The sequence below is a fragment of the Pecten maximus genome, chromosome 2, assembly GCF_902652985.1.
Source record: "Pecten maximus chromosome 2, xPecMax1.1, whole genome shotgun sequence".
NCBI classification, from domain to species: domain Eukaryota; kingdom Metazoa; phylum Mollusca; class Bivalvia; order Pectinida; family Pectinidae; genus Pecten; species Pecten maximus.
Genome location: NC_047016.1, coordinates 30533838 through 30560508, shown reverse-complemented (window position 1 = coordinate 30560508; position 26671 = coordinate 30533838). Strand labels below are relative to the sequence as shown.

Sequence of the window (26671 nt, the reverse complement as noted above, 5' to 3'; positions counted from 1 at the left end):
CGCCGATATCAATGAAATATATAAATGTGGAGTTAAATTTTTCGTTATCGACTTTTCCATTATGTCAATTTTTCGCTACCTTTTCTATACAACGCTACGGTTACCGCGTCTGAATTACTATTTATATGTTAACGTTTTGAGGGGGAAATCTTCTGATCAAAACTTTTTTTTTACTTTACTCCAAATGGTGTGAATTGCCATTCATGTTTTAATTTTTCCATAAATCATTATTATCTAGAATACGTTTAAACATCTTACATCCCATGTCTGTTTATGCGTAAAGAACTGAGAGCTAAGTGAAATGTTCACTGTTGGATTTACCTTTAAAGTAGCAGAGAAACATTTCTACCTATGGGCATTGACAATTAACTGTTATCGTTCTCCCAGATGAATGTCGCGACACTGAATCAGTGAAATCTCTCAATACGTCTCCGTCAAACTTATCAGATATTACAAATCCCTGTACTAGTCAGACAGCACATTCAGAGGACATAGCAACTTAAATGATAAAACAGACTTAGAGCTGTGCCTACATATCCTGTCTGTTTTACTCTATACTTCCTTTATTCATTTATGTAACATAAATAGTCGTCAAACTAGAAATAAAAAATAGCATTAGCTTTTAAAAGGGTAAAAAAGAAATTTATATTGATGTGACTTTTTTTGTGTCGTAATGAAAAGGAAAATTACAGTACCACAATGTTTTTGTATGAACGGAAACTGAAATACATTTAACGAAACAGTTATGAGCTGTGTGATATCATTAGAATATATCACAGAGTGGTAAAAATCTTCAAAGGGTTTATAATCTTTATCTTTACTGAGCAGCTATGAAAAAGTTTGCCTTCCACTGATAACACGTATCAATATATTAGTCAAAATATCTTAGTAAAATAAAATTAACATACGGAAGAGATGAAAACCGCCAGTCTTCCGTGGAATAGATGGCGACGGTAATGTTTTGTTAATCCATGTGAGCTTTGGTCATTAAACTAGAAATAACGATTTCCATTTAATACAAATTTTATCTTCAGCATCATTTAGGGTATTGTCTTTCCTGTTCCTAGCAGTTTCATCATCAATATATGATGCGGTGTTACCTTACAGTGTTGCGTGAGGCATGCGTTTGACTAGTATATACCATTGATACAATTTGAGAGAGTCCATTACTATTGAAATATATGAGCTATATCAGACTATAACACGAACAGAAATGAATCTTTTTTTTGCTAAATGTTCCATTTGAGTTATTTGCCATTGGTATAAACCATTTTCACCGAATTGATATCTTCTAGAATTGTGGAATATCTGAATATAATAAAATAATTTAATCTGTTCTTAAATTTTTATTATAAGTTTTTGATAACTAGAATTTAAAGGTAAGTTTAATGAGGTAATAACTTATCTGCATGATACTGCGCCTAACATAATATAGATTTAACATCTAATACAAGGAAAGCGACATGGAAGATTAGAAATAATATTATTGTTTCCTATTTCGATATGTATCATTAATGATTGACGAGTTAACGAGATTTATATGATTTCAAAATAATTTTTTCTCACAATGAGTGATACGTATGCTTATACATCACTTTGATTTAAATCATAAATATTTACCAACGTTAAAACAAAGTTTACCTGTGGTCGTAAAAAGTTAGTGTTTTGAAATTTTTATATTTGTTATTAGATATGTTTAGTTTGTTTATTGTTGACGAGTTATGTAATGACAGGAAAGTGTTTACAGACAGGTGAGAGGTCTATATGATAACCTGTCATCGTTTTATCCCTTACCTCTTTGGCAAAACGAGGGGTATGCTGTAACTGATGACGCTTTGTTAAGGTCCAAGGCTGAGGGTACCTCTGAACCCCGCCAGCTATTGTCTAGCACGTTCAAACGCTGATGACTGTTGCACGTGCACGAAATTGCACAACAACTCCTTTGAGGGTCCTCGCGACATGAATTTTCACATTCATTCCTGTTACTCGAAGCTTTATAAATCAAACTTTCATAGCCAGACTTCATTAACGATGGATCACGAGGGGACGTACCTTCCGACGATGTGGTGCAGATAGATTGCAATTTCCAGTCGGCATTTCCGTGTTGTTTGGGTGTGTCTGTCTGTAGTGAGTACATAGACCCGGGTGGAAAGTACCCCGAGTGGGGCCAGGATCCATACATGTGGTAGTTACGGTCGCAGTTGGCCCCGTCCGCATAAGAAGGCAAGTGCCACCCACGAAAAGCATATGGGTTCATCGCTGCCATAGTTCGTCCACACGTGCTGTAATATCTCCGTGTGATTATATGTAGTTGTGATAGTCTTAATATCAATGTTGTAGAGAATAACTTGCTCTACACTTAATGCTGCCACTACACAATGTAACGGCGTTAGATATCTGTGACGTCTGATAGCTCTTTCACTACCGACCGTAAAATTCTATTGCTTTTCTCAATTCCGCTTCTGCTTGCTTGTCTCACAACTACTAACTGTGTGCTCGCTACATCAACAGTTACCACCAATGTAACTTTCCCTCCTCAGTATCCTGTGATCGTGGAGCGACTGAGGTATTCCACCAGCCAACCGTGGGGACGACATAGATAGTGCCTATCGGTCCGTTTCTTTTTGTCAAACCAACTCATTAAAATAATAACTACACATCGATAGCAGGCGATCAATTGATTGGTCCCTATGAATGCGGAGTGATGGCGTATGTCGACTGTGCTCTAGGTAGGCCCAGTCAGGTCACCGTACGGCTCCCGCTGTCGTCACGCAACACTGATTCGCTAGCTTGCTCGTGCATAAAACTAGGAAAAAACAACCATCCAGTTGAAGATATAACACACTGAATAGCTAAATTGCTTTTGTTTTTCTATTATAAATCTATTTGAGCGGCTAATTTAAAATTCGATACATCAGCTCCGAGGCAGACCACCTACTGCCACTGAAAACAATTCTGTAGAGACGTACGGATACTCAAGCTTTCTTTCAATTTGATAATTTTCCACAAGTGCTTCTGAACAACCACAAATGCGTCCGGACCTAAGATATTGGTGTTGTTGCCATACTAACCGTGTTGGAGGTGAGACTACCCCTTAAGATTTACCGGTCTTCCCTTTTACTGAGTGTTAAGGAAGAAAGTGCTCTTTTCTCGTTGTAGAAGAAATTAATTTTTGTGGAAAAAAGAAAATGTTGTTTTATCTTCAAAGGAACTTGTCGGATCATTACTATTTTAATCACTGACTTTTACTCAGGATGACAGAGGGATATTTCTTATTTAGATTTTATGTACCAGTAAAGGGCTTTAAGTTGTATACACTGCTGCAAAATTCTTGTACTGTAGACACTTTATGAAGGTTCTGAGATAGATTTTCATGCCGGCCGGTGCCCAGATAAGAGCGAACCATGCTAATTGCTACTGACTAGTGTTATACATTCTTTATTTAAGTAAATACTAGCAGACTACGTTTGTATATAGGATCACGGGAGATGAACAGAGCTTTGCAGACATTGCATGATGAATTTTATTTTGTGACTAATAAAAAGTCATAGAGTGGCAATACGATACTGAACTGTTTGTCATCAATGTCGCAATTCGATGGATTATAGGGAACAGATCTGTAGTAGTTTTTATCGCAAAATAACTGGTACACCATCGCTACATATATTATCTCGAGGTTTGTATAGATCCATACACAAACGGTAATAAAGAAATACAATATGTGAAGTATGTATATAAAACATAACACATAACGGACACCAAACCAGAAATATAAGATATCTAAAAATTAATCGATAATTCTTTGTCAATATATTACAGCTAGAAAGAATTTGAGACATCAGCACGATTGACTATTTTGATCACGTTTTCTCAGATAATATTTTAAAATAACTTATTAATTCAATGTGACATTATAATTAACTACTTTTGGTATATATGATTTAAAAGACTATTTTAAGAAGCCTTTTTGTTATGAAAGACAGATTTATGTCTGAAATTATGATAAGTTTTAATACAAAATTATAAAATCATTATCTTACTTTTGTTTTCAAAATATACCGAAACCCTAAAAAATAATTTTTATATAAGCCGTCATCAGTATTTTAGCTAAGAGAAATTTTAAATGATAATTTATAGCAAAACGTTGGTAAATAAATAGATATTTTCCTTTATCCAATTAAAATGTTATCTATTTTAATAGCTTCAATTCTTTCCGTCCAAGAACAAAACATGTCAAAATCAATTTAATATTTAAATCTATACTAATCTATTTGTTTTATTATTAACTTATCTGCTTCCTCTCGTGCACCCTCACAGATCGTATTGGTTCTTGGGTGGCCCCTTATAACATTATGTCTGCGCATTAACTCTTCAAAATTAAACACTACTTTGATGTTATACCTCATATTGTTTGAATGATATGACGCGAGAGAAAATACGTAGAAATTGATACAAACTTGATACAAAATCGGTCAGGTTGTAATGCTGTCTGATATTTAATTAACTAATTTAAATTATGTATCTTTGGTTAAAATTGCCGCTCTCTTTGCTTTATCACTTGTTAGAGTAACGATTGATAGACGAAACAAAAGAAATATCATAAGTAGTATATTATAATAGAATACAAATGTTGACATTTGTCGTCAGGTTATATATTGTTTTCCTTAGGTGGTTGTATAAGATGATATAGAAATAGAATATATAGGTAACGGGTAGTTTTAAGGTATATCTTATATCTTCAACATAGAAATATCGTTCTTGATTATTTTAAATTAATTTTACTAATTGTCTTTAATCACACGGTGCTTTGTATACGTTGTTCAGTGATGTTTATATAAACATATACTAGTAAAACAGTGAGTACTATTTTTTGTTTGATTAAAGAATGTTTATTTGTTATCATACGTCATGTTTTCGTTATTACACTTAATTTCAGTTTCCTTCCCCGCGATATGTTTTAATAGTTTACATTAGTTTTGTGGACAGTGCCATTAGCCATATACTTCCTTTATGGTAGGTATTGTGGGTTAATCTGTCGGTAATACATACAAATATAGTTCACTCATTGTCTGCCTAAATTTTCCTGATCAGTTTAACTATGGTTAATGAATTACAGTACAACAGGGAGAGTCGTTAAAGCTGAGGGTAATCAATCAGAAACCCTGGCTATAAGTATTCGGTTTCTTCTCGTGCTATGATAGTATGTTATAATATGGAATCATATCACTGCCCGTGTGTGCTGGGGATCCTTTCGTTATAAATACCAAATTACTATTATAGATATATTCTTTCTGCCTACTGTTCACCGCAACAGAATGATGTCGGATATCAAGTAAATAGGTAGTTTGCAGTGTTGATATATAACTAGTAACACTAAATAATATCATATTTGGCCTTAAACTGATATTTCGATAACGGAATCTCACAAAAACTCAAGTTATGGACAATAAAATACATGGACATATAATTTTATTTGTGTAAGTATTATCGATCTGTTACATCTTTTAACAAGGAAACCAATACGAAAATGAAATACACAAAATTAGCATTCTCCTAAATGGCAATAATGTGTTGATGTAAAATTTGTTATGATTATTGTGAACAAAACATGTATTTCTCCGATGGTAAATATCTATTCAGAATGCAGCTAAAAAATAGAAGAAAATATACCAAATTGTTATTACAAACAATTTCACAATTTGAAAATTACTTTTTAAAGCTGAATATATATTCAAGAGCTATCATTATTTCTAAATTATCTAAATAATATAGACATCATAAAACTTCTCGCGTATTGCAATCCTTAAATTTGTGTTTATGATATTATTTATAAATTTTAGGATTTCATGAGCAAATAAAGAACAAAATCCTTTGATAATTCAAAACTAAAATGTTATAACACAAACAAAACAAAAATAAGATAATAAAGCGAAGTTGACGAACAAAATAAGTTGTTTTATTCCCAAACTAAAATCATGTTAAACATCTGATTAACACACGTATAGTTTATATCTTCGTATTCCGCTCCTCTATGTCGGAGACCGTAGACAAAAGTTGGAGCACAAATTAAACTAAAATGAGGTACTTTATAGTTTAACCCTAAAAAGATACAGTGCGTTGATAGGCCATTGAACATTGAAACATCTTTACCTCGCATTGTGTAAGTTATCTTACACTTGGGTGGCCATAGAGAAATAACAGTCGATATTATCAAAACAAGATACTGAATACTAATATCTAGAAAAAAGTGCAGATATGGAAATACTAGAAGGACATTAAATGTGAATATATTAGAATAGTCAATTCTTAAAAGACATTACCTTAAAAGGATTTGAATCCACACACATCGTGTGAATCTTTCTCGAACAGTATTGGTTTTATAAACAATATGAAACCTAATGCAGATAATTTTCAACTGTACAAATGAAATGGATGAAGCTGTTTGCAATGCGTTGCCTTTTAATTAATGAAGATATAATATTCTACAAGTGTTGAAGTGTTGTCAAAAGCGACACTTAAATTGATATAATTATTCAAGAAAAATCCAAAAAATGTATATGCACACTATATTTTACTTATATTAAAATAAATATTAATATTAATATCGTCAAAATGACTTAACACTGAAAAGATATAAATCAATTAAATATGCATAGTAGATTTTAATGTCGCCTTAATATAAATCCAATCTTTTATTGTACTTATTGTATTGTAGTATTAACTGTTTTAAACGTATTCATTCTATTGCTACTGTTTTATAAACATATCATTTCAACGTAACATCGACGGATATCATAGATATATATACCACTGAAAGCAATTTAAATTGATAGTATATTCATATCTCTAAAACAAGGGAAATATTAATATGCAAATACAATAAATGTCACATAAGTTGTCATATTTAAATTATAGCCCGCATGCCAGCAATCATAATAATATGCTAATGTTACTTTATCCTAATGTGATGTGTACATGTACAACCTAACAACGTTGCAAAGACATCTTATACAATGTATATATATTATATGTCACATTTCATAGAATTTCCAGCAGAAAAAGTAATATTAATTGGTATTCGTACCAACTTAATTCATATAAATAATCATTTTTCGAAGAAATTATGGCTGTTCAGTTAGCAAACTAGACTAGCATATTTATCAATTTTAATTACAAGTGTCGGCATTAATAACTGGTGAATTTTATTGTTCACTGCCATAATTAGTTTCTCAAGACATACTGAGAGTTATATAATCTTTTATGTTAGCATTACTTTATTCTTGACCATTAAAATATGCTCTTTAACTAGCTACTATCATTAAGATATTCCGTACGAATTGATGGTTTTTATAATTTAACGACGATATAATCTGCACATTATCTTTTCCGAAAATTATAATCATTTCAAATTTATAAATGTTTAACATTTTTGATATAAATTATGTTGTTGTATATGCAAAGAAAGGTTATTAAAACTTAAGATGTCAGTGCTACTAAATATTTAAGAAACTGTACGTTTGTAATTATATTTCTAAAAATTGTGAAATGGTAATTGTGGATAAAATAAATTCGTTATATCTTTTTGTTTTTGGAGTTGATGTCTTGATTTAGTATAAGAAAATGATTCGTCTCTTTATTAACTCAGATTAATTTCGAATAGAATGATGTGTTATACGTTTTGAAATTCAGCAGCATCCTCCCCACATCTCGGTATCAACAATCAACACAGTTTTGCGAGATCTAAATAAATCCTTAATTCTAGTTACCAATTGTTTCTATTGTTTATTTGTTACAGAATTAAATGTAACTAACAAAAAGTATGTGTTTAAATTGGTGTAAATAATGGTAGGTGCTCAGTTATATATATTTAAATACATAGATATATAGTATCTATGGAGCTACTACATAAATCTTGCAATATTCAAGGAAAGTTAAAATCTGGATACTATCATACAGTGTCGGGATGATCACTTCAGAAATATTTAAAAGTATACTTAACGGCTATTGTATTTATTTATACAGATCACCGTTACACGAGGAGGCCATCGACGATAAATTTTGCAAAGTGATATTCTTAAAGGCTTTTTATGTTATACTGAAATGTGCATATTATCAATTTAGAATTTCAGGTAGGACATTTTTATCTTAATGCTTGCATTTAATGTTCGGCTGCAATCACCCTCATATCATGCTCGCCCTCCTTCGTTGTCTCACAAATTCAATACTATCTTTGCGGTTTTATTAGGATTAAGTTTAAAAAAGAAACTCGAACCACACACGACGATATTATAAAAAGTATAATGAAATCTAAAGGAAAATGGAGAAATTTACATTGATTTGGAGATCTGAAAGTGAACACGTCTTTCAATCTTATTCGTGTTGGTTTTCAAAATGGTGTCCATTTGAACTGTGTGGAATTTTATCCAAGGTGAGTGATTTGAGTCAAAAGATGAATGTCCAATACCACTTAATTATATCAAGCTAACCAAGTAAAGACAGATCTGTTGATACCTCCTGGTCATGTTTAACTAATATAAATAATATAAATGATCCTTTTATATTGTTTGCAAAAGAGGGAATCAGTTTCTTGAAATATTATTCAAACAGAATTTACGTTTGAAACATGATCAATACTCAAGGCCATGAACTAATGCATATCCGTGAGTCTTTAGAAGACAGTTAATTACACTAGAACTACTAATTAACGGCTTTTTACATCTTGTTGTGATACTTGTGAAGATACACTGCAACAGGATTCACCGTCAGAGATCTATGGAAGTAGCAGTTTACTTGCAGTGTTGTTAGCTTTAATACATTTTTATTTCGAATAGAGATTTACATTATATTTCATTAGTCATATTTCAGTAATATTTCAGTAAAGGTAATGTTTCCTCGGTTTGATCGAATGTCTATTGCCTAAAAGAGATGCTCAAGCAATATCGAAATAGAGCACCTATTAGCTATATGACTTCCATCTTTAACTGAAGCCAGTATAGATTAATGTTGTTGGTAGATTCTTCTGACGAGTATTGCTATTTAGTTGATAAGGCGGAACTAAAGGAATACGAAACTAGAGTAAAGCTTCAACATTTATAAAGCTATTGCTATATACATGAATTCATTAATTTTTCCTTGTTGTCAGCTATGACACGATAATGATAATACTAATTTTAAACAAGTTATTGAGATTTGGGCAAACTTCATACATCTATCCAAATTAGTTCACAGCAAACCTCATGAAATTTACATAGGCACTATGAAAAAATTGCATTGTTGAACCAATATCCATTCTTACTTCAATCATGATCTTGTAATAATCACATGATAAACACATCAAGATATATCTAAAATGAGTACATGACATATAAAAGTTAATTAGATAATAAGAATGGGATATTTTAATCATATCACGGCGTTATTTTGTATTTTCCTGTAAAACATTGCTATATCCCATATACATTTTACGAAATGTATATCGGGTTAAGCTAACTTATGCAAAAGAAGATAGGCTGTTTCAAATCATAGATACTTTGTTATTATATTTCACTATCAAACCGTCTAAAATAGTAAAACGAATATATATAAGATTTTTAAAATATAACTAATATACAATTAACTTATAAGCATCCAACAGAATGACATATCTATGAAATTCTTATTACCATAAAACAAAGAAAGATTATTAAACAATAACACATATATAATTAGTAAAATCTACATTTTAGAATTTCGTCTGATCCGTATGTCCAAATATTTCGTTTAATTCAAACATACAATATGAAGAATAATCCCTTTCAATTATGTATATTATTTTACAATATTAATTTTCCTTTAAACATCTATTTTTGCTTCAAATGCAAGTTAAGGTTAATACATTATTGATGCCGGTATCACGGAACTTTTACAAGGTAGACGGGTAGAGAGGATACTTGCATGTTATGCAGTACCATGTTATACTGGTACAAAGTATCATGTTATGACTAAGACCGACTGATTGTTCATAAATATTCATTCCTTAATAGGTTTGCTGCTAGAAGCAAAACCTAGCAATCTTCAACAGCGAAGAAGCAAATTCCAATGAAATCATATATAATAATTGATTAAATGTAACGATGTTTCGGATCATTCGACGGAGGTTTGAATTGTAATAAAATACCAAACACGCCATGCTAATCGATTGCTTGATTACATGACGTAATTATAATGTTAACATACGAAATTGAGACAAAATGACATATTCAATGTGCCGAGAAAAATACATACACATGCAAATATCGCATTTCAATATGAATTTATGAATCGTTAAGTATATGATTAAAATACACACACATGCAAATATCGCATTTTAATATGAATTTATTAATCGTTAAGTATATGATTAAAATACATAAACATGCAAATATTGCATTTTAATATGAATTTATTAATCGTTAAGTATATGATTGAAATACATAAACATGCAAATATCGCATTTTAATATGAATTTATTAATCGTTAAGTATATGATTGAAATACATTTATTAAACTTTACAGTTTGTCATCCTTCTAGAACTTTCCTGAAAAGCCAACGGTCAAATTGTCTTGATCTAGAATGAAATTTTGGAAAATATTGATCGCCTTAACAAATTAAAACGATATAACGGGGATGATATTAATCATCGTGATCACATAATCTGTATTGTGTAATTAAATACTAAAACAATTGAAACCAAGCGGATGCAATATATACAAGTAAGGTATTGTGATATCACGTGGTATCAACCTTCCTCTCCTCAGTTACCTACGACGAATTTGGTGACATCATAAATACATATTAAATATATACCAAATACAAAACACTCCCATACATACTAATGTAAGAGGTTTGTAATGTGATATTTAAGTCTCCTTTTGAGAGTTAGAATAACTATTTTGTGTATGTCGTCAGGGGATCGCATTCTAAAATTCTAGGTATGACGTCATATCAGATGTCATTATAATACAAAAACATGATATGGGATATCATTTTACTAACTATTGCATATTATTAATAAGTCTTAATGTTATACTTCGGGCTATGACTTCACTCGTTAATTTGTCTTTTTGGGAGCTTTTATTTCATGACTGCATCTTGAAATTCTGGGAGGATATTGTGATTGGAGTAAACTAATTTTTAGATTATAAGGGATATCTCCGCTTCAGAACAATGTTGAAATCTACATGAAATACCACAAACACACGGAAAAGCAGTTGCTTAATCATAGCTTGATTTATAAAGCTGAACTTATAGAATATGCAACACCATACAAATTTCAACAAATACTTCAAAATTATTTGACAGTCAAGCCGATCCGCATGGGTTCAAATAAATTAAATTAACATATATTATTGCAATGCATCCGAATTTCTGCATCTGTTGAAGAAGCTATAACTTATAAGAATTGTAGTCACATGGTGAATAGCATTTATATAAATTTACTCGATAATGATGGTATGTACCAGTCAGAATATATTTGCTTCAACGTTTAATTTTATCAGGCCTTTATACGAAATTTTAAATAAAAGTATCGCCAAACTTTTGGAGACAATGTAAGGATTTGGCTTTTATCTTAAGGTGGTTTTCCAATATACCAGTTCCGTGAGTTGTCATCACGGGAGTTCATATTCGTCACTACGAACAACCTCCAATGATACTATTCGAAAGCCCTCCAATCAAAATATAATTCAAAGACTTCGGATATGATCAGCTATATCTATCTTCTACGTTAAGATGCCAAATCATTCTTCATTAATATTCAACTGTGAAATATAAAACGTAAAAGATCAGTTTCTTTTCCTAAATAAGGATACATGTTCTTTGTATTTGAAAGTGATCACCACACATAAAGTAAAAATAATCGGAAATCAACATCATGATTATAAACGTAACGTCATATAGAGCTTGATTTTAATGCATTTGACTGGGAATCACAAGTGGTGTCACTGTGCCTCAGTATCATATTAACATTTGATTAGAGTATTCTCGATTTGATAATTGAAAAGTTGACAAATCTGCCATAAAATTAACCAATGTTGAGACACAGAACGCTACCGAACCAGATGTTCGTTTAATGCATAGAAAATTAGATGAAACAATTCATAAGTAGGTACAATACAAATGTTGGTCAAATATTTAAAAGTATTCAAAATCTTTTTATACAACGGAACTTATTTAATTTCACTGAGAAAAGTATTGTTTTATAATTTGAAAATTATTTTATTATTTATGAAAATACATATTTAGATTATTTACATGTTTAAACATAATTATAATGCTTGTGTATGTGTTTGGCATGGTGTTTTATATCGTATTTCTAGGCGCAAAATACAAACTTGACATGGATATTCATTTAAAACTAAATTCCTCACAAGTCCACTAACCAGTAGCTGTTAAACGCTTACAGAAGCGTATATAATATAATATACTATTAACCCTTTAAGTTTGAGATAAAATCTTTTTCCTTTAGGTTTTGGTAGTAGTCAATCTAGATACTTAACTTTACACATAATAAAAATGTAAAGTTAAACCTCAGAATTTAAAAGATTGTTACACGAAAACTTCAATTATCTATGTAAATAGTATTTTTCTTACAGTCAGTCTGATCTAAATGCATCTTTATTGCAAACACAAGAGTATTTTAATGTAATAGATATTTATGGCGTTTCAGAAAACGACCTTATTAAAGCAATCATAAACACGAGAGAAAATATTGAGAAGGTACAAAACTGAGTTTCATCGGGTTTTGTTTTGAACTGTTTACTTGGAGGGACAGACAAACATGTATGTGCAATACTACACGTAAATGGACTTTAAACTATTAAGAAACAATTAAATATTGATAATGACAGCAAGCGTCATTTACTCGATCAATGAACTGCCATTTTAAGTGTTTTCTCCTTTCTGACGGTATCATATTACGATTTATCAGGGTTTGTTGCAAATTTGTACTGTTTCCATTAAGTTTCATTTCATTTTCAAATTAAAAATAATTGATATATAAGTACGACTTAAATTCATCAACGGACAATAGATACCCAATAATATATAGGCTCTATAAAAAAACCTGTTATTAATTATGAATCTCTTTTTTTGAACAAATTCCTTCATCGGATTATACAATTTTCTTTATGCGACGTGAGGTCAGACGCGTGTTATACTTGTTAAAATGCTTAGTGAGGTTTGATTGTTACCACTGTAATCCTCATTTTGAGATTGTGAATTAACCCGGATCTAGAGTTGTATTAGGGATGTCGTAGATAAAACAGAAGACGCTTACTTTATTGGAGAACCTGGTCTTAACCTACTTGCACTTTTCCATGAGTCTCCATGTTAATATCTGTTTCTGCATATTGATTTGAGTAATGGTTCTGTATAAGGTCGGTATCCTTTGTCGGTTTTTTTGGAGTCACAACTCCACCGTCGTATTTTTCATTAATTTGATTTAAAACTAAGCCATTAAACGCATTTAAGTGTAGGTTACAGTATTGCACTAATGCAGTATTGACAAAGGGAAGACATTGTAACAATATATTTCGTGTAGTATATCAGACTGTCTGGTTTATTAAGAAGATATCCAGTTAAAGTTGTCCCTTTGATGTTATAGTTAATATACAATAAGTCAGAGTAAAATTAATACTTATAACTTTAATTTTAGTAAAACAGCTATATAGTAATGCTCTATACAAAAGTGTTAATGTCATCAAGAATGCGCCACAAAATAATGCTAGAAACAATATAAACAAAACCTTGTAGAATAGACACGAGATATTAGCTCCTTTCAATACAAATTCAGAGTTAGATAAAGTGGAGCCGAAATCGAGTTAAAGTGCGTCATACAGCACCATTCAAGCAAACTCTTCGCCGATTAAAACAAAGGAATGTTACATAAATACCAACGACTTGAAGTAAGGATCGTCAGCATTATCACCTCTGTCATCACTTTCAAACCATCTATTTTGTCAAATTCTGGAAACTATGTTGGCGTGAAACTCTTGAAACACGGAATCCTATAGACATTAGTTGTGGAAAAAGTCATATGTACATGATAGCAATATACAATTTCTAGAGCTTAAAAAAAAGAAAAAAAAAAGGAAAGAAATTAGTATAAGTATACAAACGTCTGGTTGTAAAGAAGCCCACGGGCGATTTACCCTGGTATGTATGGCACTGCCTATCCAGGATACAGTGGAAGAAACTGGTAAAAAAAGAGGATCAATCAGGAATACGTGATATTAAAAGCAACCATATAAAACGTTTATCATACTTGATAGTTCAGGAGGCAATGTCAAGAGGTCAAATTTGGGATGAAATCGGAGAAACGAGAAAACGAAAAGATCGAGCAGGTCACCCGGCAACTTTTCGAATCAAAACTCCATCTAACTGGCAGCAGGCGAGTGAGCTGTCTGGTGCACTACCTTATTAAATGTCATGACGTCAATGTTATCATGTCGTAGTTAGTTATGAATGTAAAACTTCCTATTCGTTGGAATCTGATTTAGTCATAATTAAGGTTTTGTTTGGCTATATCTGCGACCAAGAAATATATGTTCTTATTTTGTCAATGCAAAGTGAAAAGGACAACGTTGACCACTCCCGAATGTAGATATTCAGTTAAGGCCGACATAACTATAGATATAGTATAGGTACCATTATGTGCTTAAATGGGATACAAAGCGTCACAGAATCAAGAATACAATTGGCAGGCCAGAAAGGCGAACAAAATGACACAGAGAGAAGGCATACACGTGACTGAAAAGAAAGAATGGAGGTTCACAATGGCAGCTATGCAAAGGTTATATCCCATGTACTGGGCAATATAGGAATATTTGAATATACATCTTCGCGTACATGTGATATCACTTCGTTACGAGTTATGACGCATTTTAATAGCTGAAAGAATACCAAATAACATCCAATCCCACGAAAGATTAAGAACATTTGTAATATTCAAATTGCATTGTAACATAGTAGGCAAATGTGCTATATTTAGTTCACGTGCAGGATATAGGATCGACATTTACAACATTTGTTGTCAACCTAACATTTGAGTTGTAGTTTGATAATTACAATTTGTTGCTATGGTATCTAATGCAACAACAAAAATAACTGAAGTTAAATAAACATTATCGTTGGAAGGACACACATTATTGTATTGATGCCATAACGAAATGATTGAAAATCCAAAAGAGGAACTCCTTACTTTTATTTAATCATCTACACCATGCATTTTATACGATGTTATTTCACATATCATTACATACATAGAGTTAAGAGGAAATAATCGCGGCCGTGTTCAGTCCAAGCCTTTTCCCTTGATTATATTTGGTAAACTCGTGGACATCAAAGGGGTAAAAAGTCAGGAACTCATTCGAAGGATTGTTTGCACAAATCCGTAGAAAGTTTTGTTTGTATACATTGCAATGCCGATTGTGGGTTGCTTGGTGATGTTTCAGCCAACACAGTTTTTTTTTCTTAAAACAATAAAAGCGCTAGTTACTATGAATGTTATTAAAGAAGATTTTAAAATTAACATTTGATAATTGGTGTGATTAACGTTACTACACACAATGTATTCCAGGACTTTAAGTTGATCAAACTTGGAGCGGTAAAAAGCACAGTCGTCACACTGTGGGTTGTGTTTGTTGTATTCTGTAGACCCTACCGGAAATAAAACTTTTCTTATATTCAGCTTGCATGTGTGTGGTATTTCGGAAAGAGCATTAAATACGACATAAAGCAATCCTTCACGTTTGGCTCTGAAAGGTATCTTCTCTTCTGAATCTGTGTTTGCACTTTCAAAGGTACGATTGATATCGGTGATGGAGCCTGCATTGTAAACCTAAATTGAATATTACCCTGATTGAGTACAAAAAGTGTTCAACAGATGACAAATATCGCTATGTCATATATCCTAATTTTATTGCTTCACAAAATATCATAATAATATGCATAGTACACACGAGCTATAATAGATACTGGTAAGTGGTGCAGATGCTCGGCAGGGAAGGCGCAGCTTTTAAAGAAGATAAGTAAACAGTTTTACTGATTTACATGACCAAATATTACGTATGAAACCCCATTTATCAGATTAAACCTTAACAACCAGGAGGAGGGGAATTGGAAACAGCTTTGATGTTTGAGCCGTAAAAGAACTCAATCAGGCAGATTCGCACAAGAAGAATATCATATATATGACAGGGCAGGTGTATAGTTGTCGATTCGGAAGTGGAAAGGCGTTAACTTAACATAATTGAATTACAATCTATCCGCCAAGTTAATGTACAAGACACATTTCATAAATTGCATTAATCTTATGTAGTTAATTTGGAATCCATAAAGACTTGTACGCGGTAAAGGGACACATTTGACCAATCATATGATGTAAATCGATTGTTCTATGTTGATAGGGTTTCAGATGAAGAGAAAATGCTGTAATACATGATTTCAAGTAAACTACAACAATGACATGTAATTATGTTAAGACGCGTGGCTCCAATTACCAATATAGGAGTTAGGAATCAGACCGTTATATTGATAATCTATGAACTATACTATGGTTTAATTTGAGTAAATATTTTGGTCGAGAGCACGGTATTTGGGAGGTCTCTCGGTATTGTTTTGGTTATTTGCTGTTTCATCAACCAATGATTACATATGTGACTTAATTCATGCAGACAATTACACATTTGACACTTTATTAATCGACAATAAATTAATATGAATGACGACAATGCATTTATCAATACACATTCCATAAAGCATGGTCAACAACTTCTGTAATACGACAATACGTCAAAACATTATAATGAGTGAAAACCCTAGATATTACTTTATGTTAATCTAAAGAACGATTTAAATGCTACATGTCAGTCTATTGACTGCAATACAAATGGGCCGATTATCTAGACTTTACTGGAATGCTTTGTCTTTGAATTCTATTGTTCTTCTTTCTTCTGACACTTTGGTGGCATTTGCGCAGGTTACAGCTTTCCGTTTGTAGCTTGATTTATGACATAACGACACAATTAATATTATAGTAGTATATTAATTACACGGATCTTTGTAGTTTAACACAAACGTACAAATTGGCGGTTATCAATTATTGAACAGTTGTTGCATTTTTAATACTTTTATGGAATATATTTGAATCTCATTTTAATATAGAAACAGAAAGCCGGGTTTTTATTTAATTCCTCTCACATTGAATATAAAAACACAAATGAGCAGTGTTTATCGTATAATAAATACCTTAAATATTAATGAAAGACTTCTTTCCCATTGTGACTAGTTAGAAAATGTTCTGGTGTGCTTTTTGATGGGTCTTAGACCAGATTCATCTGCATAAGGTAAAATTATATCGGCAGAAAATAGTTCTGATCTATGCCCCATCGTCCAACTCGAAAAAAAATCATTTGGACTGATGTTAAAGTTTTTTTAAAACTGCAAATATGGTTACTCGGTTTATATTGATAGCAATGCATGTAAACGTTGTCCCAGTGAGATATTATACTCCATAACTTTTTATTCTGTCTACACAAACTATTCAGAAAACAATGCAAAAACATGCTTGTTATAAAGTAAAAACCTACATGTACATCTAATTTTGAAAGTTGAGTTATTTGTTACATTGAAAATTCGGTGATGATCATGATATGTTTTAATGTTACAAGTGATTATTAATCTGCATTGTATACTAAATACTGATATATTATATATTATTATCGTCATCTTTACTTTAACGGAATGTTAAGTTTCCTACATTGTATCTACAAATATTCCAATTGAACGTTGAGTAGTGTAGTAACCCCTCCCCCTTTTTAAAATCAAAATATGCTATCGCCTACATTTTAATATTACTAGTATAGTTTGTTGTTTTTTGTTAGATATTTGTTGATCTAGTACCTGTGAAAAAAACTTAGATTTCTTTTGATACAATCAATCTTAGCGACATTATCTTTTTAACAATTAAACTGCAATTAGTACTTGTACTAATGACAGAGCATACAATATTTATGTAAAAATATAATCTTGCTTTTTGCGTTTGAATAATCTCAAAATATAACAACAAACACTAGATATTCACAGTAAAATACATTTGAAATGCAAATTCTAAAATACATACCTCCGTTAATTAATCAAAAATTAATAATAGTTTTAATTTGGTCTTATTAAAAAATCAAACGAATTTGCTCTTGATAATGGACAGAAAAGTTTTTTTGTATGGAATTATTGATAATAAAATCTAAAGAGAGGTATAGTTTTGTTTTCTAAGTATTCGATATTAGGTGTTTATTTAAAATTCTTTTTAAAACGCATGTGTAATAGATTTTTAAAGATAATAAAATATTGATTTTATTACGACATGCCTTAGATGTAGGTTAAAAAGACCGAGAGATACTTTGTTACGCTGTAAATCTAATGAATATTGTACAATGATGTGTATCAGGTTCCCATCCCTTCGTGGAATCGTCAGTACCAGATCAAATGGAATTAAATCAGCACTATGCGCTTCGTTTGAGGATCTTTCACCTAAATTAAATATTGTTCTGTTAAATATATTTTGTTAGATAGCTTCAACTTTGATGTTGTACTTTGAATTCTTTGTAAGATAGCGATGGATACATGTCATTAGACGTACTTCTCAGTTAATTGAATGACTAGAATTTTAACAAGGTTGCTATACTTTTGCAAGTATCTTGAGTAAGAACCAATCCAATAAAGCAATAATATTCCGTTGAAGATAAGTATTCACGAATAGTCTATTTATATCATCAATGATGTATACATAATTCTGATTATTGATTAAACCTACAATGGAAACTAAGGTTTATTTCAGGTTTATTGAACTTAACTTTCTCGTATCACTTTAAATTAGTCAAAGATCTTTTTAACGAGCTACTTTTTAGCAATTTATACATATAATTCTGAGATTGCAGGAACAGTCGAAAAGTACGTAACAGGAAAAAATGGACAAAATTCATATCAATTATATGAATAATAAAATTTCGAAAAGGAAAAATGTAAAATATACATGTATTGTAACCAGGGCACTTAGGTTAGAAACAAAAGAGAAGACAAACAGCCAACACAGATACGAAGGCACTTGTTCCCAATAAGGGCTAGAGACAAAAGATTTCATCATATACGGACAAAAGTGTTCCCAACTAGGGCAGTATAGTAAAAGGTTGATGGCAATGGACAATGATGGTTCTGAATATTGTCATTAGAATAAAAAAAGTAGAAAGTCCAAGATTTAACGAATGGTAAAATTGGAATATAACGATTGTACAAAAGACATGCGTCTGAAATGCCCCCTTAACGATAGATTGAGTAACACAAACCGTACGTGTATACATGCTGAGCAATGAATATCTAACTTCACCACGCAGCTGTTCCAGCCTTCTAGGATTCGTCAGTAATGCTAGGAAGCCATAAGTGTAGAATTACAGAACACGACAAGAAAAGAAATACGAACCATACTTTATTATCTCGAACTTTTACAATTCGAAAACCCTGTTTAACTCGAGGTAAATATTCAGTTTCAACAGAAAATTTGTCATTCGAATACCCTGGATAACTCGAAGTGTTTTCATGGCCCAACTAACGTCGAGATAACGATCGAGGTTCGACTGTAGATAAAGAGAGAACATTTGATAACACTGCAGTTTTAACATATTTTCATATTAAAAGTATCATATTAATATCCCCCAGCTTCTACAAACGCAGCAAAGATTGAACTCACATAATTCAAGTTTAGGAAACGATGAGATATCAAAAGAGAGAGACTTTGGATAACGTAATGTACCGACGGTAACTCAGATGGTCTCGAAGTTAAAGTTTTGTTGCAGTATACATGTTATTCGACTTCATGTATCTGGTCATATATTGAAGTGTATTGGTCACCACCAAATGGAAGGCGATTGTCATTATCCACAACTTGATAGTGTCAGTCCAATATGGTTTTCCAGCAATGCTCCGCTATGAAGTTTATCAGTTTTGCAGTACCATTAATGGTTTGAGTGTTCTGTTTACACTTCAAGCGAAAAATACCTATAAAGACATGTCCTTACTTTGGATCACGCTTGAGTCTCACAGGCCGGGGATATATTCTACCAAACACATTATATGTAGTCTCCTCTTTCTGTTTCTACATAGAGAAATAGAATGACCTTGGTACATTAATTAATTAAAAGGTATTTAACATCCATGCAGGTAAGCATTTCAACACGACGAAAAACCCCCAAACTTGTTCTACCTTTCAATTTCATAACAGAACTGTAAACGTTTTATAAAGCACAAATATTTACGCAGATTTACATATATTTAAAAATGACAATTCCTGCAAATTGTCTCAGGTGTCTGATAAGTCAATGTTAGAAGACTTGTGCGAACAACTGTATTATTCATAATTTCTACAGTAACGATATGTGTTATAAATTCACTTTCTGCTATATCATAAGTCAATTTAGGAATGATTCAAAATGAGATAATATATGATTGTATATTATTGAGACAATGAAGAAATCTTAAGATGTATATATTTATATATAGTTTTTATTGATTTTTCTATAAAAAATTCATGATCAAAAGCAGATCTGTAAGTAAAATAGCATTGCCTCATCTTCATACATTTTCATCATAATGCTTGACGGAGAAATGGTTTTCTTGCATTCGATAAAAAAAAAGCATCAGCAATTCAAGAAAAGGAAAAAGCGAATATAAATTGTAGATTAAATTTGATAAATAATGTTTTTACGTGTGGAATAGCAATATTTTCTCCAGTCTCGTGATAAGTTACGGCTGTATCATAGAGTGTCGTCAGGGTTACCTTGACGGTTGTGTTCCTTGTGGCTACAGACCACGGGGTCCATTAGCTAAGACAACCCTACCTGGACGCGACAGCTACGTTGGCATGTGGAATACACATATTTTCTTTAAATCTATTTTGTTTATTACACCAAAACGTGTAGTGAAATATAAACACTTAATTGATCAGCAGGGCTCTTTTCCTACAGGTTTCAGTCTGGCACACAACAATGTAATGAAAAATATCAATAAAGTTTAAAAGGCCATGGTGGCCATATTGTTAGTGTAGATATCCTCTTTTCCGTTGTTATAGGCAAACGATTATCTAATTACGCGTAGTTTAACTGAGGGAAGGGACTATTTTATCACATTCTAGAGTATGCCTATCTCTTCAGACAAAACTGCAATTAAAATCTAGACGCTGTGTGTGGGTATTGTTGCCTAGGTCTCAAATTGGGAAAAAAAGGGATTTGCATTTCATGTTGTCAATTTGGAACACAGAGTGTTCCTAAGTTCTACTTTGAAGTAAGACGAGATCATGCATATATGCACAATATTCTAAAAATGGTAGTATGTGAACAAATTTGTATTATTGAATGTTGAATAGTCAGAGAAAAAGAGAATTACATTATTTCGAATACGATAAGACAAAACATTATTTTTTGATATCTCGATAAAATATTGAGTTTATCGACCTAATTAACTAACCATTTAAATAATTTGAATAATATTTAACTTTTCAAACAAACAACCAAAGCAAGTGATTTGCTTACAATTTCACTTTAAAATACCGCATACTTAATTAATTACCTCATGTTACAGTATGATGACAATATTATTATTATTATTGTATATGATTGGACTACACATGCTAACACATGCTGATCCAATCATTGTTGTTATCTGTGCTACACAAGGGTTAACAATGGGGAGTAGTAACGAAACGCAGGCAGGTGCAAAACTGCCTAAAAATGTGGATTGATAATCAATTTCAAAGAGACTAATATTGCACAGATAAAATCAAAATAAATTGAATACCTTATTATTCAAACATGTTCTCAGTACAAATAAGTGGAAGATTAAGTATATTGTAAATTATCGTGTATACGTTATTAGTTGATAAATCCGCCTTCATTATACATGTTAATATTCCGTAATGACACATCTAGCACTGACAAACGGAAAACGAGGTTAAAATCGATGACATGTTTCACTATGTCTTCAAGTATTGAATATTCATTTCAAACAACTATATTTAAAATCTGAACGTTAAACTATAAAAAAATATCTGATTGAGACAAAATAATCTACCCCGCTAATATGCATTATGTTACAAAAGAGTTATTTCCTTTTAAAGCCTAACTGTATCTGCTGTAAATTAGTGCGTACCAGTTTCCATTATAACACACAAAAGTCAATAAAGAAAAACAATATATCATACAAAATCGTGAACAGATATTAACAAACAACTAAATACAAACAAATATTAGGTTTAAAGAGACATTGAAGCTGAATGAGAAACACGAAGTATTTTCTCACGGAATGAGAGATGGAAAAAAGGAATTATCTCAAGGTACGTATTTCTGGCTATATGTGACGCACATTGGAAACAATACAGGAACGCGTGTACAATTCTCATCAAAGTCATTAAAAAACACGATACGTTGGTATTTCTTAACATTTTTTGCCATTTGATAAATGTTCTTGTTAACAGAATATCATATCACACAACCAGTTCTATAATACCGTATTAAATCACATTATTGTCGACACACCAGATATATTGAAAATACCCAGTTAAGCATGAAAATAAAATCCAATGGACCATGTTTAGATTGTAAAATATATTCTCAAGATTTTAGAACAAAATTATTATTACAACGATCGAACAATGAATGGCTTAATATCAAAGAAGGAAGAAAAGTATAATGAAGAAAATACCGGCTTAATATATGTAAATAGTATAGTTTAATATCAAATGATGGATAAAGTACTTAAAAAGGGTACATTTAAATAGTATATATTCGTTTCAAAGGATGAAAAAAAAAAGTAAAAACAAAAATATATTTAATATTACATATTGGGTTTGCATGGCGTTGAGAACACCACATAAAATCATAACTGATGAACAATTGAATAACAAATGGACAGGCCAAGAAGTTCCGTTTTTCCATTAGGGTACGTTTATAAATCACACTTCAGTCACAGGATATTTGCACGAGTGAGTTTTAAAGGTTTTTTTTATATATTGAAATAAAAAAAGAAGAAAGAGAGATAAGTTGCATAGCAGTAGTATCGAGTATTCTTCAATGTGTTAGTTGAATATGAGACACCGCACGAAAATTCAAGTCGGGAAATTGACACTTTATGATTTTATAATATCACCAAACATGTGTCCCCAGGGTAAGTTGCCGTTACTTGTGAATTTCCTTTACGTCAATCGCTTAGATAATTATACATCAAATATATCTTAATCACTAAATGAATTCAATATTGATATAAAAAGAGAATTTTGGTTGGTTTCGGTTTTTAAAACCTGAAAGCATTTATGTTTTTAATAACGGGTCTGGAGTTATGGTTGGTATGCATTTAAGATTGCTTATGATGCTTACAAAATGCTAATAATCTTATATCAATCTATACATTTGATTTCCTTTTTATTTTGATGCTTAGTAAGATTGAAATATGATTGTTCTTCAAGACTCAAACACAAAATGTTAAATACGTTTGTGAAATAACAAAACGTCATATCGAAATAAGATAAGTGATCTGGCTGTCATTTGCTTAAAATTTTATCATCATTGAATCATTGCTTTAAAATTGGTGTAAGGATAACAAATATTGAAAACATGGTAGATGATTTAACATTGATAGATATCAAGAATTCAGAACTGAAATACAATAATTGTAAAAGTAAGAGCCCACAACAATCAACATTTTATCGAGATTTTATACTTCTAAACAATACATTTACAATAAAAGATTTCATGATATTGAAACTTATTTTATTTTTCGTTTCGAAAACAGAAATTATCACTTCAATTCATATCTGTTTATACTCTTGCCGAAGATTTATATAGCTGTAACTTTTTTTTGTTAAACATTTTCCATTGTTTTCTTTATATTAACTTTATTTCTGAATACCTCGGACGCAGGGGTTCAATATTCGATTCTCTTTTACCACAGATAATTTGAAATTGCCGAATTGACCATACTAAATGGTTATTGTTTGAATTTAAATGATCGCAATTATCAATTTATATCTACAAACAGTAATGCCTGCGTTTTCATCTTTTAGGCTACTTTCTAGCGAGCAATTTAATGCCTATCAGAATTTTTTTTATTATTTCACTGTTAGGTTGAGAATTTGTTTATGATCAGTTATAATTTTTATTTACTAATCAAAAACGGCTGATAAATTACACTAACTAAGTTCCTGTTGTATGCTTATTTATTTTGTATACATTATACTATTTGGGAACAATGCTCCATATTTAACACGCTATTATGTCAATTGTTTATTATCATGATTTTATTACTAGTGTGTGTTGATGGTGATTTGTATGTTCTCATCAAACACAAAAAACACCAATTTATAATAGTATATAGAGTTTTTATAGAGTTCAAGTGATCTTTTATTTTGTCACACTTTAATGTCCATCCAATAAAAAATTGAATATTGAAATATAATAATAATTATGCAACATAATATATCATAGAAAAATGATATGTATTACGAATGTACATTTCCGATGAATTCCTGTCCGAGTCTGGTAAATATAGTGTCGCATGTTGGCGTAGTGATAAATAATTACAGAAGTTCATGCTAAAGGTCAATTATGTATAGTACAAACCAATAATATAATAGGACGTGTACATATGTATTATGTACATAACATGTATTTTCATGTTTGAGAAAAATAGCTTGCATACTAATTTTAATGTCTTACATTTCAATTTTCTTTAGCTCATATTTTTTCCTATCGTTAAATGATTTTTAATCAGTATTCTATATATATATTTTTTCTTAAATAAGACATGTTTCATAATAGTAATGCATCATGCATAATACAAATACATATAATCGAATTAACATATATTTTGATTTAAAAACAATTAGAATACATTTGTATTTTAGGCTCTGACATAAAAGGTGAAACAGTTAGGTTGGAAAAGAATGTATTACTTGGCTGTCCATTGTTAAAGATATAATCTTTTAGATAGATTATACTTGAAACGCAGAATATTAAATTTGAAGCTGTTGACTTCGGAGTTATTAAATCATATCTGAGCAAGCATTTGAATTTCTCAAGGAAAATTTCAATTACATGGTTCACGCAATATCTGAATATAAGTTCAAAAGCAATTAAACTTGATAGATGCGAATTTCATAGAGAGTAAATATTTAATGGATAAAATACATTTACACTACATTCCGAGATGAAAAGGTGAAAACCATCTTAATTCGATTTAAAGCTATAATTCATTTATTTGAAATTATTGCGTATAGTTGCGCGCCTGGGTATACCAGTACTACATCAATCATTCTGTGGTAAGTTGTTATGTAAAATAAATTTCCTTAGTGTTTCATTTTAGCTCCAGGTAGAAATGATAAGCGTGGAAGAGACATTTAAAACCGTCTACTGGTATTGGCAATTGCAAAAATGAATGACTAAAATACAAGTATATTTTGCTACGGATATAACCAGTGAGTTTTATCAACCTTGACATCCTTCATAATAATGAAATTCGTTGGATCTTTTGCACAAAATACGGAATATATATCCCGAAAAACAACAACAAAAAACAATTGGATTGCTTTAAGAAACAAAGCGTTTGGTTGTCTATTTGGAACTGTATTAAATTAATAGATTATAGGATTTTTTATGATTTTGTTAAAAAAAGGTAATGAAGCGAAATTTGACCGAATTGTTTTTTGAACGACCATTAACAGCCAAGGTCATTTAAGGACGTGCCAGGTTTTGGAGGTGGAGGAAAGCCGTAAAACCCACCGGCCTACCGTCAGTACCTGGCAGGTGCCTCAGGTAGGTTTCGAGCTAGAGACCCAGATGTAAAGGGCCATTTGACCAAACCTAATCCTGAAACTAAACAAAAGACCCATTAACGTATCAGTAGATGGTATTCAATAGCCCTTTACAATACCAGGACGAAACTGGTTGATAATATTCTTGGTATCATGTTGATAGTGATACTCTTGGTATTATGTTGATAGTAGATACTCTGGGTATTATGTTGATAGTAGATACTCTGGGTATTATGTTGATAGTAGATACTCTGGGTGTTATGTTGATAGTAGATACTCTGTATTAAGTTGATAGTAGATACTCTGTATTATATTGATAGTAGATACTCTGTATCATATTGATAGTGATACTCTGCATTATGTTGATAGTAGATACTCTGGGTATTATGTTGATTGTAGATACTCTGTATTATGTTGATAGTAGATACTCTGTATTATGTTGATAGTAGATACTCTGCATTATGTTGATAGTTGATACTCTGGGTGTTATGTTGATAGTAGATAATCTGGGTATTAAGTTGATAGTAGATACTCTGTATTATATTGATAGTAGATACTCTGTATTATATTGATAGTGATACTCTGTATTATGTTGATAGTAGATACTCTGTGTATTATGTTGGTAGTAGATACTCTGTGTATTATGTTGATAGTAGATACTCTGTGTATTATGTTGATAGTAGATACTCTGTGTATTATATTGATAGTAGATACTCTGGGTATTATATTGATAGTAGATACTCTGTATTATATTGATAGTAGATACTCTGTGTATTATATTTATAGTAGATACTCTGGGTATT

General features: G+C 31.3%; 1 protein-coding gene across 1 annotated transcript in view; it reads right to left on the bottom strand.

Moving 5' to 3' along the window:
- LOC117321764 (homeobox protein Hox-D9-like) overlaps window positions 1-2728 on the bottom strand; it is a 65231-nt gene extending 62503 nt beyond the window's left edge. Inside the window, exon 1 of the mRNA XM_033876282.1 lies at window positions 1795-2728. Within this exon, the coding sequence (XP_033732173.1) occupies window positions 1795-2266 (472 nt within the window). The 5' untranslated portion in view covers window positions 2267-2728. The remainder of the gene's footprint in view (window positions 1-1794) is intronic.
- Between the last annotated feature and the right edge of the window lie 23943 nt (window positions 2729-26671).